This window comes from Bos indicus x Bos taurus, chromosome 2 (genome assembly GCF_003369695.1).
Source record: "Bos indicus x Bos taurus breed Angus x Brahman F1 hybrid chromosome 2, Bos_hybrid_MaternalHap_v2.0, whole genome shotgun sequence".
Taxonomy (NCBI): domain Eukaryota; kingdom Metazoa; phylum Chordata; class Mammalia; order Artiodactyla; family Bovidae; genus Bos; species Bos indicus x Bos taurus.
The window spans coordinates 16677516-16695061 of NC_040077.1; the positions used below are offsets into that span (position 1 = coordinate 16677516).

Here is a 17546-nt window from a genome sequence, read left to right on the forward strand (position 1 = left end):
CGCCAGGAAAGGCCTTTATGAAAATGGTGTTCCATAAATTTAAATCTTATTGAAAGTAAAAGTGTTAGTAGCTCAGTGGTGTCTGACTCTTTGCGACCTGTGGACTGTAGCCTGCCAGGCTCCTCTGTCCATGGAATTCTCCAGACAAGAATACTGGAGTGGGTAGCCATTCCCTTCTTTAGGGGATTTTCCCAACCCAGGCATTGAACCTGGGTCTCCCACATTGCAGGCAGATTCTTTACTATTTTAATCTCATTACATAGGAATAAAATATTAGCTAAGTGACATCGAAAATTTAAGAATTATTTTCTTCTAGTAAACCTTGAGGGGTTTTTTTGTTGTTGTTGTTGTTTAAAGACAGTATTTGATCTATAGTAAACATAACTGCCACAGACATTTACCTGGGATGGCCTGAAAATTTTGTTTTATCTTATATACTATTTAGGTAGTATAAATTATTTTATGTTTAAAAACATATTTTGAATTAATTTTTAAAGCACTTCCAGTTTTCCAAGATACATGTGTCATTGTTTTTTTAACAGAATTTTAAAATTTCCCTTCCCCCTCTTTTTTTCCATTGAAAGCATTCTTCTGGTCATGACAGACGGGAAAATTATAATTCATATCAAAGGACCTCCTCTCCAGAAGACAGGTAAACAATTTTATGTGTTCTAAATACCATTTAAAATTTTATTGACAAGTTTAAGAAATTATTTAGCTCTTAGTTTTCTAATTTTAGGTTTACTAACTTTTTTTGATGGTTTTACAGGAAATATTACTTGAGTGGGGTTGAGAACAGATCATCCTTGAATGACTGTTGTAGGAATTTCTAGTAAATAATTCTAGATTTTTATGAAAATTTTTAGGTGAAGGAGAATGATTTTAATATGTCAAATACTGCATAGAAGTTTATAAAATGGAAAGTTTAGTTGAAATCACATTATTTTGAAGTGCTTTTACTGTTAATACTAATCCTTTATATTTACATGGCTCTTTATAGTTTTCAAATGTTTTTATATATATCTTACCACAACTGTGTTAAGTTCAAAGGCCCAGAAATGTTACCATTAATGTTCATCATGCCTTCATAGTATGACTTCAGTTATTTCACTTAGTAAGCTATAACCTTGAAAAAGAATTTATGAAAGGAGAAGCATCCTCTAGATTTTCTTCCAGTTGTCTGATCTCTTATTCCCTGTGTACTTTGTTCATATTCCATTCTGCTGTCTCAAAAAACCTTTGCTTTATACACAAGTTAATTACTGTGTTCTGCATCTACTTACTATCTTTCATGGATCACCTCCTCCCTATATATATTGTTTAGAAACTCTCTCTATAGACATATACACACATATGTGTGTATGCAAATAAATTGTAGATATGCATATGAAACATAGATTATATTACTGTGTATATTTATCATGTGTGTATGTATTGACTTCTCTTAAGGTTCTCTGACTTTATTGACTTTTGAGATTCAAAAGGCAGATTTTATACTAACTATCCCTGTTTGCTGATCATTCAATCCATTCTCACAGATATCTAACAATATGACTTTAAGAATAGGAGCTGAGAAAAATAGCCTTTTGGAGTGGAATAACTGGATTTTATGGAGGCCAACCAGTGACACTGTTCAGTACTTTGATAGAATGAGCCAGCTAGACAGCAGGAGGACAGCTTTGTCCCCACTAAGCTGTATATGATATGCAAATATGTATCTTCTGCTAAGGACAGTATGCCCAGGATGTCAGGCTTGGTTAAGTGAATTCCAGGAGTTGTTTTTTTGCATACCAGTGGAAAGCTTTTATAATCATGACTAAGTGAATAGATGTCAACAAAATAATCTGTTTGTTAAGATCTACTTGATAGGACTTTGTACAGTCATAGAGTTACATCACTATTACCAATATATGACTTATTCTAAGTATAACATCATTGTTTTCAACTTGTAACTTTGGTTTTCTTATTTTATGTGTTAGATACATAGAACAAGAAAGATCTCCTCGGGATAGAGGTTACTTTGATTCCAGCAGGTCAGACTATGAGCGTTCAAGGAGAGAACGTTCTTATGATAGTAGCATGGAGTCACGGTTAGTATTGCATATTTTAACTATAGAAACATACTTGTTTAAATTTTCTTTATGCATAATAATAGTCACAGCTAGCATTAAGTGGATGTTTTTAGGTGCCAGGCTTTCTAATAAGGACTTAATGTGAATTAGCTTCTTATTACAGTAAATATATACCTTTTATAGATGAAGAAAATGAAGCTTAGAGAAGTTAAGTCATTTGTTCATGTTTTAAAAGTGTGTCAGTGACAAGTCCTCGTCTGTCTGACTCTAGGTCTCAAGCTTTTATTCATTATACTGTGCTATATGAGGAATTGGCTTATATGAGTTTCAGAGATTGTTTACTGAATGAAAGTCATTTATGATATTGAATGATCTTAATTTACATAATGGCAGAGGGACATTGAGAATGAAGTTACCATTTTCTAAGTATAAATTATTCTTACTTGAGTCTTAGAGAACTTGACTGCCCACTTTATTAGTCATCTGGTTTCCAAAACTTGCCTACCATGTACTTTTGTTCACATAGTTCTATATCCTTTTTGATGTCTCTCTCATATCATCTATTCCATGACTACCTAGACTATACCACACTAGAATTTTAATCTGATTTCTCCATGGTTTGGAACCAAGTGCATTATTTGATATCTGCAGCCAAAATTTCCTTTTCACTGCTTACTTTCTAACATGTAACCTGTCTGTATAAATGTCAGATTAAATTAACCTCCAAAAGACAGGTTTATCTGCTGTCACCGTAATGACACTTTAATAAGAGCAGCTGCTACCACCATAATTGGTGAGCTAGGCATTCTCAGACCTTCTCAAATGCTGTCAAAACTCCTATATACTAGGTACTGTACCTCACAATGTACATATAAGGAAGTGGGTTAGAACTGATTGTTACCTCAGGTTGCTGTTATCTGTCTAGTAGATAATGAAACTGAGATTTGAGCTCAATTCTGACTCCAGAGCCTATGTTTATATCCGTCCCTGACTGTATTACTTCACTATAATTCCTTGTCTAGTCCAGTGTTTGTATACAAAGTTTGATTTGATCCACACACACTGTGAAGTAAGCACATTGTTTATTATGTAGACTATAAAGGCTAACAGTAGAAAAACACTTGAGAAATATTTCTGTTTAGACTGAGAAGACTATTACTTCTGCACTCTGAAGGAGAAACACTATAAGTGTATAAGGACACAATTTTACCAGCCAACAAGCAGTTTTACCTGGTGTTTCTCAGAAGAATCATAACCAGTGTCAGTAAATTCCTTCTGTAGCTATTCTCTACAGAGAATAGATATAAAATGAGTTGCTTTTTCCTGTAGATGTAAAATGTTCAACTCAGTTACAAAGCAGTGGCTAGAGTTCAGAGCACCTGCCTTTGACTAATTGGGGTTTTTATTTGGAACCACTTTCCCGCTACCACTGTTCACATTGTGTTGGTAGGTACAGGCTGTGTCTTCATGGGGCGGTCACTCAGGTCACTGTGCTTCAGTTGGAAAACAGTTTGTCCACAGCTACCTGGGTAGGTGACTAGAAGCACTCTTTTCCATGTATTAAGACATATTATTTCAAACATACCCTCTAGATTTAGGTAAAATCTACTAAGTGCTTTCCTGGTAGTACAGTGATAGTTATTCATATAACTCGTGATTACACAAAGCATGAACAGAATAATCGGAGCTTCTAGGCAGATGTATGTAGCAAGCAGCCAAGTGGACAAACTCTCACTGGGGAAAGAGAGCAGACAGCAAAGATTCATTCTTTCTTGCTATTTCTTGATAGTTTGAAAATATTATATAATCATTTTACAAAGGGTAGTCACCTGCATTAGTAGGGAAGAGTTTTTGTGGCTAGAAAATGGTTTATTTTTTCACATTGTCTAAAATAATCAGAAGGTTCTGATATTTTGAGATTTATAATAAATTGCCAGTCCTATCAGGAAACAAATTACAATTTATGATAACAGTCTCACTCCTAAATTGCTATTATTGGAGGTTAACTCTGGTTTCTCCTTTATGCAACTTATCACATACATCACAGGCCAATTTGTCTTTGGAAAATACTATTTTCATGTTACTATCCCACTCAAATTATTAATGATTTCTTATCACTTGCAGGATAAAAAAACTTAGTCTGTTGCTTGTCTTTTAAGATTTCATATTCTGAGTCGAACTCATCTTTCCAACTGCTGTTATACATTATTCTTTATTGTTTTGACTTATTCTGGCCTAAATAACCTTGCTCCATTTTTTAGTAGTTATTCTGTCTTCTACTAGTTGCAGAATGCTATCCTCCCTCCCCTCCCCACCCCCACCCCCTCACCACCTTGCCCGCAATGTAAATCCTCTCGAGCCTTGATGACCTAGTTTAAGTTACATTTTCTCTGTGAGGCACTACCAAACCCCTTTTCCTTATCTGAATCTGTGGCCCCCAAATGGTCTCACTCATTTGGTATGCAGTTCATTTAAGAATGTATTTTGTGTCATCTTTTCTCCATCAAAAACATGTATTACAGAAGTAGAGACCGAGAGAAACGCAGAGAAAGAGATGTGGATCGGAAGAGGTCCCGGAAATCACCATCTCCTGGGAGAAGAAGCCCAGAACCATCGGTAACCCAGAGTTCCTCTGCTCAGGATGAACCTACTGCAAAGAAGAAGAAAGAGGAGCTGGATCCTCTTCTTACTCGCACTGGTGGAGCGTATATTCCTCCTGCAAAACTCAGAATGATGCAGGAACAGATTACAGATAAAAACAGGCATGTCAATACCACTAAGTATATAAGGCGGTGACACTCTCACTGAAAAAAGTCATCTATGTTCCAATTAACCTTGACTGTTGAGAATTTACATGCAGAGTCCATAATGATAGAGACCTCAAATTATACTTCTTTCCTTCCTGCCTTCAGAAGCTCCACTGGAGCTCTGCTTAATATTTTCCCTGACAGCAGCTCTTAACGTCTTTACTTTCTGCATGAATAAGTGGAAAAGTCTGAGGAAAGGTCACTTATCTTTTTTTTTTTTTTCTTTTACTGTTTTCAAACCATTCCTTTTGTAGTTGTATGCTTATTAGTGGTGTCCATTTTTCATTGATAATCAAGAGTACTATTTTAGAACTAAAATGGATCTTTCTAATTATACCAAACCAGGAGTCGGCAAACTTTTTCTATAAAAGGACAGATAGTAACCATTTTAGGCTTTGTGCATTATCCTGTCTGTTGTAGCTACTCCCCTTCACCATTATAGGGCTTCCCAGGTGGCACAGTGGTAAAGAATCCACCTGCCAGTGCAGGAGATGTAAGAGACGTGGGTTCAGCCCCTGGGTCGGGAAGATTTCCTGGAGGAGGAAAGGGCAACCCACTCTAGTATTCTTGTCTGGGAAATGCTAAGGACAGAGGAGCCTGGCCGGCTACAGTTCATGGGATCTCAAAGAGCTGGACGTAACTTGAGGATGCGTGCTTCACTATTTTATTGAATATAGCCATAGATAAAACATGTACACAAATGAGAATGGCTGTGTTCCAATAAAGCTTTATTTGCAAAAACAGGCTGTAGGCTAAATTTGGCTCTTGGGTGTAGTTTGTCAGCCCTTATACTAACCTGTGAAGCAGTTGACAGTTTTCTCTTTTCCCTACTTTTTTTAGACCATAACATCTTACAGTTTTTTGCCACACTGAGGCAAATAATCAAAATTCATATGTGACCATTCTCTCTAAGTACCTTTCCTTCCCTTTTCAAAATAATTGAAATGATGAGAAACTATGTAGAAAAGTGCAGCTGTTTTCAAGGCCTTTTTCTCTAGTGAAGTGAGATAATAACCAGGAAAACTGTGGCCTAAGATTGAAATGATCACTCAGTTGCCAGGTAGTCAAGAAAAAGATTGGGATAGAAGGTAGGTATACTTATAAGAAAAACAATTCCAGCTGAGTCCAGAAAGTCTTCTACATCTTTGTTGTGTATTTTCATGGCAACTTGAGAGTACTTGAGAACCTTATATAAATGAAATATAAATTTGTTGTAAGAATTAGCTTGAGGTAGAAACGTCATTTTTATAAAATAAGTTATAAATATTTGAAATAAAGTATAAAAATTTATGAGCTAGAAGGGGACGTTTAAATGACATTAAAACACTAAGTTTTTCTTTATGTTTCATAGACTAGCACTTGGTAGTGATGCCTGCAGTGTTATGTAGAGAAGGGATTTGAAAGTTGCTTGTGTGGGTTTTGGGAGCTTCATGATCATGCAGGCATGCTGCTGTTATAGCAGGCAGTAGTGGAAGTATTAGTGAAAAATATGTACTGTCTCTGACCCCATTCAAAGCAATCCTAACTGTCAAAGATTGAAAGCATTGTCATTAATCTCTGAGTCTTCTTTTTAATGCGGGCAGAATCCATAATATGTGCAATTTTAAGTAGATTCTTAGAAGATAATTTTATATACAGTTGAACTCTGCCTATAGGCTATAAAGGAAACAGAAGTGTAGTCTTTCCTCAGCAGATACTAAATCAGGTTAATTGTAGGTTTCCTAATTAAGAAGTACAGTTGTACTTGATTATTGTCTGTTGACCAAAGTTTAATGGAAGAGTTTGTGATTATGTATCAGCAGTATCTTGTTGATCAGGCTAGTTGTTAATCTATAAAGCTTACTACTCTGTATAGTAACATACCAAAGGGTTGGTTGAGGGCAGGAGGAGTTCCACCTCAGATGCAGGCAGAAAGGGAATGTGCAATCTATAGAGAATTTAGAAACAGTGATGAAATTAACTGCCATCTGCTTTTTATCTTCAGTGTTTGCTGATGACAGTGTCGGTGATAAAATGCGGTTTCTTACCAGTATAGACCGCTCTCACCACCACCTCCTTGATATACCTGGTATAGCACTCTAAAACAGGAGTTCTTTTTTTTTTTTTATTTCATTAAAGTATTTGGGGACTTCCTTGTAGTTCAGTTGGTAAAGAGTCTGCCTGCAATGCAGGAGATCTAGGTTTGATTGCTGGGTTGGGAAGATCCCCTGGAAAAGAAAATGGCAACCCACTCCAGTATTCTTGCCTGGAGAATTCCATGGACAGAGGAGCCTGGCAGCCTACAGACATGGGGTCGTAAGAGTTGGACACAATTTAACGACTACACCACCACCACCATAGTTAATTTATAATATTGTGTTAGTTTCAGGTATATAGCAAAGTGACCCAGTTACATATTCTTTTTCAGATTCTTTTATTTATTATAAGATATTGAATATAGTTCCCTGTGCTACAAAGTAAATTCTTGTTTATGTGTATCAGTTAATCCCATAATCTTAATTTATCCCTCCCTTGCCTTCCACTTGGTAACCATAGATGTTTTCTGTATCTGTGAATGTTTCTCTTGTAGATAAGTTTATTTGTATTATTTTTTTATATTTCATGTGTAAGCGATAGAATATTTGTCTTTCTCTGACTTACTTCACTTAGTATAATAATCTCTTGGTTCATGCATGTTGCTGCAAATGGCAGTATTCCGTTCTTTTTTATGGATGAGTAATATTCCATGGTGTAGACATACTACATCTTTTTTATATGTTCATCTGTTGATGGACACTTAGGTTGCTTCCATGTCTTAACTATTGTGTTAATAAATAGTGCCACTGTGAACATTGGGGTGCATGTATCTTTTCAAATTAGAGTTTTTGTCTTTTCTGGAGGTATGTCTAGAAGTAGGTTTGCTGGATCATATTGTAATTCTATTTAAGGAACCTCCATACTGTTCATTATAGTGGCTGCTCAAGTTTACATTCCCATCAACAGTGTCAGTCAGTCAGTCAATTCAGTCGCTCAGTCGTGTCCAACTCTTGGCGACCCCATGAATCGCAGCACGCCAGGCCTCCCTTTCCATCAACTCCTGGAGTTTACCCAAACTCATGTCCATCGAGTCGGTGATGCCATCCAGCCATCTCATCCTCTGTCGTCCCCTTCTCCTCCTGCCCCCAATCCCTCCCAGCATCAGGGTCCTTTCCAATGAGTCAACTCTTCGTATGAGGTGGCCAAAGTATTGGAGTTTCAGCCTCAGCATCAGTCCTTCCAATGAACACCCAGGACTGGTCTCCTTTAGGATGGACTGGTTGGATCTCCTTGCAGTCCAAGGGACTCTCAAGAGTCTTCTCCAGCACCACAGTTCAAAAGCATCAATTCTTCGGTGCTCAGCTTTCTTCACAGTCCAACTCTCACATCCATGCATGACCACTGGAAAAACCATAGCCTTGACTAGATAGACCTTTGTTGGCAAAGTAATGTCTCTGCTTTTGAATATGCTATCTTGGTTGGTCATAACTTCCTTCGTCTTTTAATTTCATGGCTGCAGTCACCATCTGCAGTGATTTTGGAGCCCAAAAAGAAAAAGTCTGCCACTGTTTCCACTGTTTCCCCATATATTTTCCATGAAGTGATGGGACCAGATGCCATGATTTTAGTTTTCTGAATGTTGAGCTTTAAGCCAGCTTTTTCACTCTCCTCTTTCACTTTCATCAAGAGGCTCTTTAGTTCTTCTTCACTTTCTGCCATAAGGGTGGTGTCATCTACATATCTGAGGTTATTGATATTTCTCCTGGCAATTTTGATTCCAGCTTGTGTTTCTTCCAGCCCAGCGTTTCTCATGATGTATTCTGCATATAAGTTAAATAAGCAGGGTGACAATATACAGCCTTGACGCACTCCTTTTCCTATTTGGAACCAGTCGTCGTTCCATGTCCTGTTCTAACTATTGCTTCCAGACCTGCATATAGATTTCTCAAGAGGCAGGTCAGGTGGTCTGGTATTCCCATCTCTTTCAGAATTTTCCACAGTTTATTGCGATCCACACAGTCAAAGGCTTTGGCATAGTCAATCATCAACAGTGTAGGAAAGTTCAAAACAGGGAATCTTAACCTATAGACTTTCAAGAGGTCATTGGGTAAAATTCAGGCAGTCCATGAATGTGAATTGGAAATAATTGCATCTTTTAAAATTGATGTAGTTTAACATTTCTATCAGGAATGTAGGCAGCAGACCATAGTATTAACAGACTATTTGTTACAAATACCTCAAAATACCGTTTATGCTACTTGAATTAAAGAAGCTATTATGCCTACTACCAGTTCTTGCTACATAATGTGTTAAGAAGCACATAGAATATCAAACTTTTGTTGTTTTCATCCTTTGAAAGCTCTATTTCAATATGATTGGTATCCTTTGTTATCCTATATATTTTTACACATTATTCTAAGAAGTTCATCACCTTCACCAGACTGCCAGAGAAATATAAGGAAAGGTTGAGACTTTTTGCACCTGAAATCATATTCCACAGAGAAATAATTATAAAAACTGTAGAATTTGAGCTTTAAAAGACCTTAGATATTACCGAGTTCAACCTAAAGAAACCCATTTAGACTAAATAATTTACCTATGCTCGAAGTTAAAAAAAAAAACAGTGTAGCCATCTAGCATTCAGCTAATAAGCCTGTGGGACTACTGCTTAAATATACAGATGTTCTTTAATATACTTAGTACAGTCTTTCAGTTCCATGATTTTGTATGACTTTCCCTTTTTCTATGATTAATACTATTTCTTTATGGTTTAACACTTAATTTTTTTCTTCTGTCATGCTTTTATGAGAAGGAACATAATACCAAATTTCCTTTTTACAGCTTATATTTAGGTATTATATATTGTAATTTAAATAAAAAATAGTTGCTTTTACTTTAAAACATTTCCTTTAAAGGCAAGTTTAGTAAATTAAGTGTTATAAAATAAGCATGTACTGAATCTAACTAATAAATGTTATAAATTGCAATATATATGGACTGGAGAAGGAAATGGCAACCCACTCGAGTACTCTTGCCTGGAAAATTCCATGAATGGAGGAGCCTGGTAGGCCACAGTCCATGGGGTCGCAAAGAGTCAGACATGACTAAGCGACTTCACTTCCTTTCTTTTTATAGTTCCTTTTGGAGAAGGAAATGGCAACCCATTCATACTCTTGCCTGGAAAATTCCATGAATGGAGGAGCCTGGTGGGCTACAGTCTATGGGGTTGCAAAGAGTCGGACACGACCAAGCTACTAATACACACATATATGGACATAAGAATAATGTTATCCTTACATATCCTTGTATTATTTTATTATGTTATTAAAAGGAATTTGTAAATGAGTATAACATATATGGAGAATAAGATATGGTTTAGGTGTAATTTCTATATCCACGTGTTCATATATTTTATTGTTCTTTTGGGTCATTTTGTGAAAATTATTTCAAAAATAAAGGAACACTAAGTATTTTTTGTGTTCTTATAACCTCTTGTTGTAATTGTTGACTGAATTTTCATCTTTATTAAAATCAATTCTTTTTAGCTTGGCATATCAGAGGATGAGCTGGGAAGCCCTGAAGAAATCTATCAATGGCCTGATCAACAAAGTCAACATTTCCAATATCGGTATTATTATTCAAGAACTTCTTCAAGAAAATATAGTCAGAGGAAGGTAAGCATTGGCTGTTTTATTTGTAGTATTTCATAGTGCTTTTTCAATGGAAAGTAATATCTACATGAAAAGTAATCATTCATTTATTATGCTACTTTATTTCAAAGAAAATTTCAAGGAGTATTTAAAATGCAGTTGTTATAAATATGTAAGCTACTAACAAATAACTTAAACTCAACTATTAGAGCTTGTGTGGGGTTTTTACTGTTTGAGAAGCTTTGATGTCATATAATGATTTTGGCACAGTTATTTATTGACTGAATACTTCCAATAATTTAAACGCATGAATAAAAATAAATATTTAATTTCTTTATATATACACAAAGTGCTCCTCACACCAGTTTAATTTCTAATGAAAGCAAAGTAGGAATGTGAAAGAAATGAGAAAGATAAGTAATAAATTTTAGAAAAGCAAAAGGGAATAACAACCATTTTCTGTGTGGTTTCTAAGTAGTTGTGATATTTTAACTCATCAGGAAATAGAAATATTCTATGTTCTATTTATTTTAAAATCTGAGGACTATTTTCCCATATGACCCAGATCATCAGTGCAAAACTTTGGGATATATATATATATAAAGTAAGGTGTAGCACGTGGTGGGGGTTAGTAAGGTGACCGGGAGGCAGCCACGGGAAAGCACTCTCATTTTATTCAGAAAGAAGCAGACTCAAAAGTTAGAAGAGTAATTTAAGATGTTACTGTTTATAAACTGAGTTATCTTTTTTCAGTTTCTACTCTAGTGATTCAGATGTCATACCTAAACCTGATAACGATGAGTATCAGGTTTAGGTATGACAGATGATAGTTTTTCTGCCTTTTGACAATCAAATATTGTTTGTTATTACATTGCTAAAAATAACTCTTCAGTTAGCCCGTTTTGTATCTCTCTTCTTATCAAATGTATACATTGATAGAAACATGTGCATTTCAAAATGAGTTAGAAGGTAGAACCTTTTATATTCCTGTCCTTGTTTTAGCATTATTTCTTCAGTGCTTACGTATGTCTTTATCTCTCAGGAATATTGTTTTCACTTTTATTTTCATGAACAGTAGACTTAAGCCTGTCTTTTAGATGGAAACCACCCCAATTTGTCTTTCATCACAGAATTAATTTATATGAATTTCATATAAAATTTCATAGTGGAAATTTTACTTTAAGTCAAAGTTCAGTACTTTTGAAGCAGGTCTTTTCTCCCTTCACTTTTGATAATGTTAAGTGAATTAATATAAGAAGTTAACTTAAATTCATGAATAGATGTAATGAACAGCAACTGGAAAAGAAGATTTATATTTAGAGAGAAAAAATTTTGAAAAAAGTTATATTAAATCTATTTTATATAAGTACAGATTGAAATTTTATTTCCTCAAAATCAGTTTTAATTTATTAGTAAGACAGTTTCTTCCTCTAGATAAAGGTAGTGAAATTTTAGTTCTGATTTAGCTCTTATGATGATTTATAGAGAAGTAATATAGCTGGAATCAAGATTGCTGGGAGAAATATCAATAACCTCAGAAATGCAGATGACACCACACTTATGGCAGAAAGTGAAGAGGAACTAAAAAGCCTCTTGATGAAAGTGAAAGAGGAGAGTGAAAAAGTTGGCTTAAATCTCAACATTCAGAAAACTAAGATCATGGCATCTGGCCCTATCACTTCATGGGAAATAGATCGGGAAACAGTGTCAGACTTTATTTTTGGGGGTTCCAAAATCACTGCAGATGGTGATTGCAGCCATGAAATTAAAAGATGAAGGAAAGTTATGACCGACCTAGATAGCATATTCAAAAGCAGAGACATTACTTTCGCAACAAAGGTCCGTCTAGTCAAGGCTATAGTTTTTCCAGTGGTCATGTATGGTATGTGAGAGTTGGACTGTGAAGAAAGCTGAGCGTGGAAGAATTGATGCTTTTGAACTGTGGTGCTGGAGAAAACTCTTGAGAGTCCCTTGGACTGCAAGGAGATCCAACCAGTCCATCCTAAAGGAGATCAGTCCTGGGTGTTCTTTGCAAGGACTGATGCTGAGGCTGAAACTCCAATACTTTGGCCACATCATGCGAAGAGTTGACTCATTGGAAAGGACCCTGATGCTGGGAGGGATTGGGGGCAGGAGGAGAAGGGGACAATAGAGGATGAGATGGCTGGATGGCATCACTGACTTGACGCACATGAGTTTGGATGAACACCGGGAGTTGGTGACAGACAGGGAGGCCTCGCGTGCTGCGATTCATGGGGTCGCAAAGAGTCGGACACGACTAAACAACTGAACTGAACTGAATATAGCTGGATTTTAGGTGAATTTTTTTCCTTCTAATGAAATCAGTGAGTATTGTTGACTCCTTTTCTTTTCTCTTTTAACCAGAGGCCTGCTATCCAGATCTGTTTTGCAAGCACAGAGTGCTTCTCCAATCTTCACCCATGTTTATGCAGCATTAGTGGCAATTATCAACTCGAAATTTCCACAAATTGGAGAGTTAATCCTCAAAAGATTAATTCTTAATTTTCGAAAAGGCTATCGGAGAAATGATAAGGTATATGTAATCGACTTGTAGGTAGACTGCTACAGATAACAGACTAATAAACCGTATCAACCATAGTAATTAAGAATCAACCTTAGTAAGCGATGTTGATTTCTGTTGTTCCAGAAATGTCATGTTTTCACATATACTAATTTTTATTTTATAACACATTAAAATTACCTTGCATGTTACATATTTTAAGTAGAGTGTGTAAGTAAACTGTAGACTATAGATAAATGAAAATTTGTTTTAGTTTATAGATTAACTGTCTCTAATTTCCCTTTCCAGCCACTTTGTCTGACAGCTTCAAAATTTGTGGCACATCTTATTAATCAAAATGTGGTAAGTAATTATTTTCAAAATTTGGTGCCATTCAGTGCCATTAGACCACAGGCTTGATGCCACTTCAGTGAGAACTTTGTTTTGACTTACAGTCCTTCAGAAAAGTATCTTGAATGATATTTTAATTTTAGAACTATAATAAATGCATTTTTTAATGTAAAGAGGAACCCAGGACAAGTGTTAGTAAATTAATCAAACTCTTAATACTCTACGTGGTTACTTAACTGCATATTTTTCCTTCAAAGACTATAATGTGTTTTTATTTTAAAAGGTACTATTTCTTCTCTTTTCCCTGTACCTAGTGTTCAAGAAAGCCTAACAGCTGATATTCTTTAAAAAATGCTATTCCCCACAACTGCATATATATATGTATATTCATATGTATAACTACATGGTATATGTAAATACTCATATTCTTAGAATCATTTTATAAAATATTGTGTACTAAATACTTTTAATCTGTTTTAAATGCAAAAATTTATCATTTTATTATTTAGTTTTTGTGTTTATTTTTTTATTTATCCACTGAGAGTTTTGATTTGTTATCTTAAGTTAGGTTATGTGTCAGTCGCTCACTACTGTCTGACTCTTTGCAATCCCACGGACTGTAGCCCCCCAGGCTCCTCTGTCCCTGGGATTCTCCAGGCAAGAATGTTGGAGTGGGTTGACATTCCATTCTCCAGGGGGAAGTAAAAGTCGCTCATCGTGTCTGACTCTTTGTGATCCTGTGGACTGTACAGTCCATGGAATTCTCCAGGCCAGAATACTGGAGTGGGTAGCCTTTCTCTTCTCCAGGGGATCTTCACAACCCAGGGATTGAACCCAGGTCTCTTGCATTGCAGGTGGATTCTTTACCAGCTGAGCCACATTTTAAAAATGAAAACAGTAAAATTGCTCTTGTCCATACTCACAGTTTTCCTTCAGATATGTATTATTTTTAAAAATTATATCTATAAATAAGAGGAAGAATTTTGAAGACAGACTTAATCTTATTTCTCTAACATTTAATAATATTTTAATTCTTTGCTACATGAAATTCTGGTACTCACTTTAAGAAACCTTTTAGATTTTAACCGAGTCATATTACAATGATAATTTTCTACTTAAGATCACAGAAACATAACTTTACATGTCTGTAAACCTAATTTCACAGACTATAACAGCACAGATATATTTCACTTTTTGAATATATATTATACTTGGAGATATTTTTGGCATTCACATAAACCAGTTAAAATGATAAGTATTTTGCATCTTCCAAACTGCGGTACAGGGCAGTATTTTCTTATCCCTAATGTAAGACTGTTCAATCTTGCCTGTCTTCCCAAAATAAATGCAATGTTTATTTTTGATATTGTGCTAGATATGAAGAGGATATTTTCCTAAGTTGTCTCTCCATCTCAAGTAAGAGTCTAGTTTTTAAAAGGCATATGTATGGTCTTTTAAACACGCTTCCTAAGTCCATTTTCTTTTACAGCAAAGCTTCTCGATATACTTTTATTCCCTCTCTACTTGGTGGTGTTTATAAAATTCTAAACTTTGACCATGGCCAGTGTAGAGTTTGATTTAAATAAAAATAGAAGTATTCAAAACTGTCATTGTATGCTATAAACTATAGAAAGAAATTTTCTGAGAAAACTAGTATTCATGTAATTTAAGAACTGTTTGCTAACAGAATTGCTGAGAGAATGAATTGTGAAATGGATATAGAGTTGTGATCATGGAGGAGGATATTATAAAAAGAATCATGTTACTTTTCTTCATATAGTAGTTATGAAAATATCTCAGATTAAAAATTAATAAATGACTTTAACTTCTATTTTGAGGTTAATTATGACATTTCTTAAAGATAATGTATCTTTCTATTATAGAGAGTATAAGAGGAATATTTCTGCTAGAGATAAATCATCTAGTTCTATCCAGTAGAACTAGATGTAGTAATCCAGTATCCAGTGTAGTAAATTAAGATTTTTGGAAAAATCATCAGGAAATTCTTTGTAGATGCATAACGGAAGTGAAAGAAAAATTGTATCCCATATTTGGAGTATTTTTATGTACATTATGAAACTTTGCTCATCATATGTACAATACCATCACTGTAAAAACTAGACTTACTAATTTTTAAAATTACCATCAGTAGTAGATTAATACAGGTGAAAGCATTTTGTATGTCTTCTTTCTATTCAAGGCTCATGAAGTTTTATGCTTAGAAATGCTCACTTTGCTTCTGGAAAGACCAACAGATGACAGTGTTGAAGTAGCTATTGGTTTTCTTAAGGAATGTGGTCTCAAATTAACACAAGTGTCACCAAGAGGGATCAATGGTAAATATATATCCTTGGTTTGAGATTGAGCTTTAGTTTGAGTATTATTATATGTAGTGCTTTGTGTTTATTTTTATTTTCTTTGTGTTTAACTTTAGCTATATTTGAACGGCTTCGAAACATTCTCCATGAGTCTGAAATTGACAAAAGGGTTCAATATATGATTGAAGTGATGTTTGCTGTAAGGAAGGATGGATTCAAGGACCACCCTGTTATCCTAGAAGGACTTGATTTAGTGGAAGAAGATGATCAGTTCACCCATATGCTTCCTCTGGAAGACGACTATAATCCAGAAGATGTTCTTAGTAAGTCAGGGGTGGGCATTGGGAAGTGGCATACAAACAAATGTCAGTATCGAAAATAAACACTAACTTAACTTGTGTTTATTTATTTTTGAGATGTTTTCAAGATGGATCCTAATTTTATGGAGAATGAAGAGAAGTACAGAGCTATTAAGAAGGGTATGTAGAACTTTAAAAAATAATTTCCTTTTAAAAGAAGAAGTTTACTTAATTGTGTGATACTGATAGAATGGTATAGATCACTCTGACCCCTGCCTACTGGAATCTTTGCTCTGTGAAGCCATTCTCTTTTCACCGTTTGCCCATGCATTATTTTTCTTTCTAGTGCTTATCCATGGTGTTGTTGTTGCTGTTGTTTAGTCTCTAAGTCATGTCAGAATCTTTTGCAACCCTAGGACTATAGCCCACCAGGGAAGTCCTACCCATGGTATTACTTTTAAATTATTTAACTCATTTTCCTTCTCCTCTTTCTCTATTTAATTATGTAACTCTTCAGCTTCATCCCTCTTAAGAAATATCCATGTATTACAATGGCCGTTATTTAACCTCACTTCCAGTTAAGAGTTGCTGCTTAAATTGCCACCAATTTAGTATTTGATTAAGTGCTATACTGTGTTATAAAGTTCTACACTTCATTATTTCTTGAGGGCAGATTTATATCTTTCTGATAAAATCAATCATGGTAGCTTAATATACTTCATGGATAAATTGATTATTATCATTTGAACATCATTAGTATACCATAAGCACTGTTTGTTTAGATAATGGTTTGTATTTTGTTTCTGCCATTACTAGCTAAGTCACCTAGAGTAAGTTACTTTTTTGATACAGGAGTAAATGTTTGTGTAAAGATAAATAAAATACAGTACTTTGTCTTACCACAGAGCATGTATTTAGACACTGTACTGTTTTTTTTTAATGTGTGTCATTATTTTTCTACTAAAGCTAATATTCAGAGCTACTTACATCATTCTAATATATAATTATTTATATTATTTTACGTATTATAATTCTATAATAATTTTATAAGTTTATTTTCCTTGAGTTGTGATTTTACCTAACAAATACTTACAGCTCTGAAAGCTCCTCGGAAGAGAGAGCAGAGATGTAGAACTCTGTCTTTGCTGCATTCTGTGCTTTAATCATTCTTAGAAGGAGAATGTTGAAGGGGAAGTAAAAGTGTAAGAAGCTTCCCATTTTATACATTATCCTAAAATCTGGTACAATAGGGACATGCCAGATTCCTTTTTCTCTAATAAATTTAGTTTCCAAACATAGAGAAACCCCTTCAATCTATTTTGTTCTTTTCGTATGAATTTCTTTTTCTATAGTCTCCCTGCTATGCAAGCATGCTAAGTTGCTTCAGTTGTGTCCGACTCTGTGCAGCAGCCCACCAGGCTCCCCCGTCCACAGGATTCTCCAGGCAAGAATACTGGAGTGGGTTGCCATTTCCTTCTCCATAGTCTCCCTAAACGATACCAATAATTTTGT

At 35.1% G+C, this 17546-nt stretch overlaps 1 protein-coding gene across 2 annotated transcripts in view; it reads left to right on the top strand.

The window, feature by feature from the left end:
• The window catches only part of CWC22 (CWC22 spliceosome associated protein homolog), a 64188-nt gene that overhangs the window by 21579 nt on the left and 25063 nt on the right, over positions 1 to 17546 (top strand). For both annotated transcript variants that reach the window (XM_027556245.1, XM_027556254.1), the window contains exons 3-11: positions 585 to 652; positions 1980 to 2090; positions 4595 to 4834; positions 10441 to 10569; positions 12931 to 13099; positions 13376 to 13429; positions 15618 to 15753; positions 15852 to 16058; positions 16152 to 16214. In XM_027556245.1, the coding sequence (XP_027412046.1) occupies positions 585 to 652; positions 1980 to 2090; positions 4595 to 4834; positions 10441 to 10569; positions 12931 to 13099; positions 13376 to 13429; positions 15618 to 15753; positions 15852 to 16058; positions 16152 to 16214 (1177 nt within the window). The remainder of the gene's footprint in view (positions 1 to 584; positions 653 to 1979; positions 2091 to 4594; positions 4835 to 10440; positions 10570 to 12930; positions 13100 to 13375; positions 13430 to 15617; positions 15754 to 15851; positions 16059 to 16151; positions 16215 to 17546) is intronic.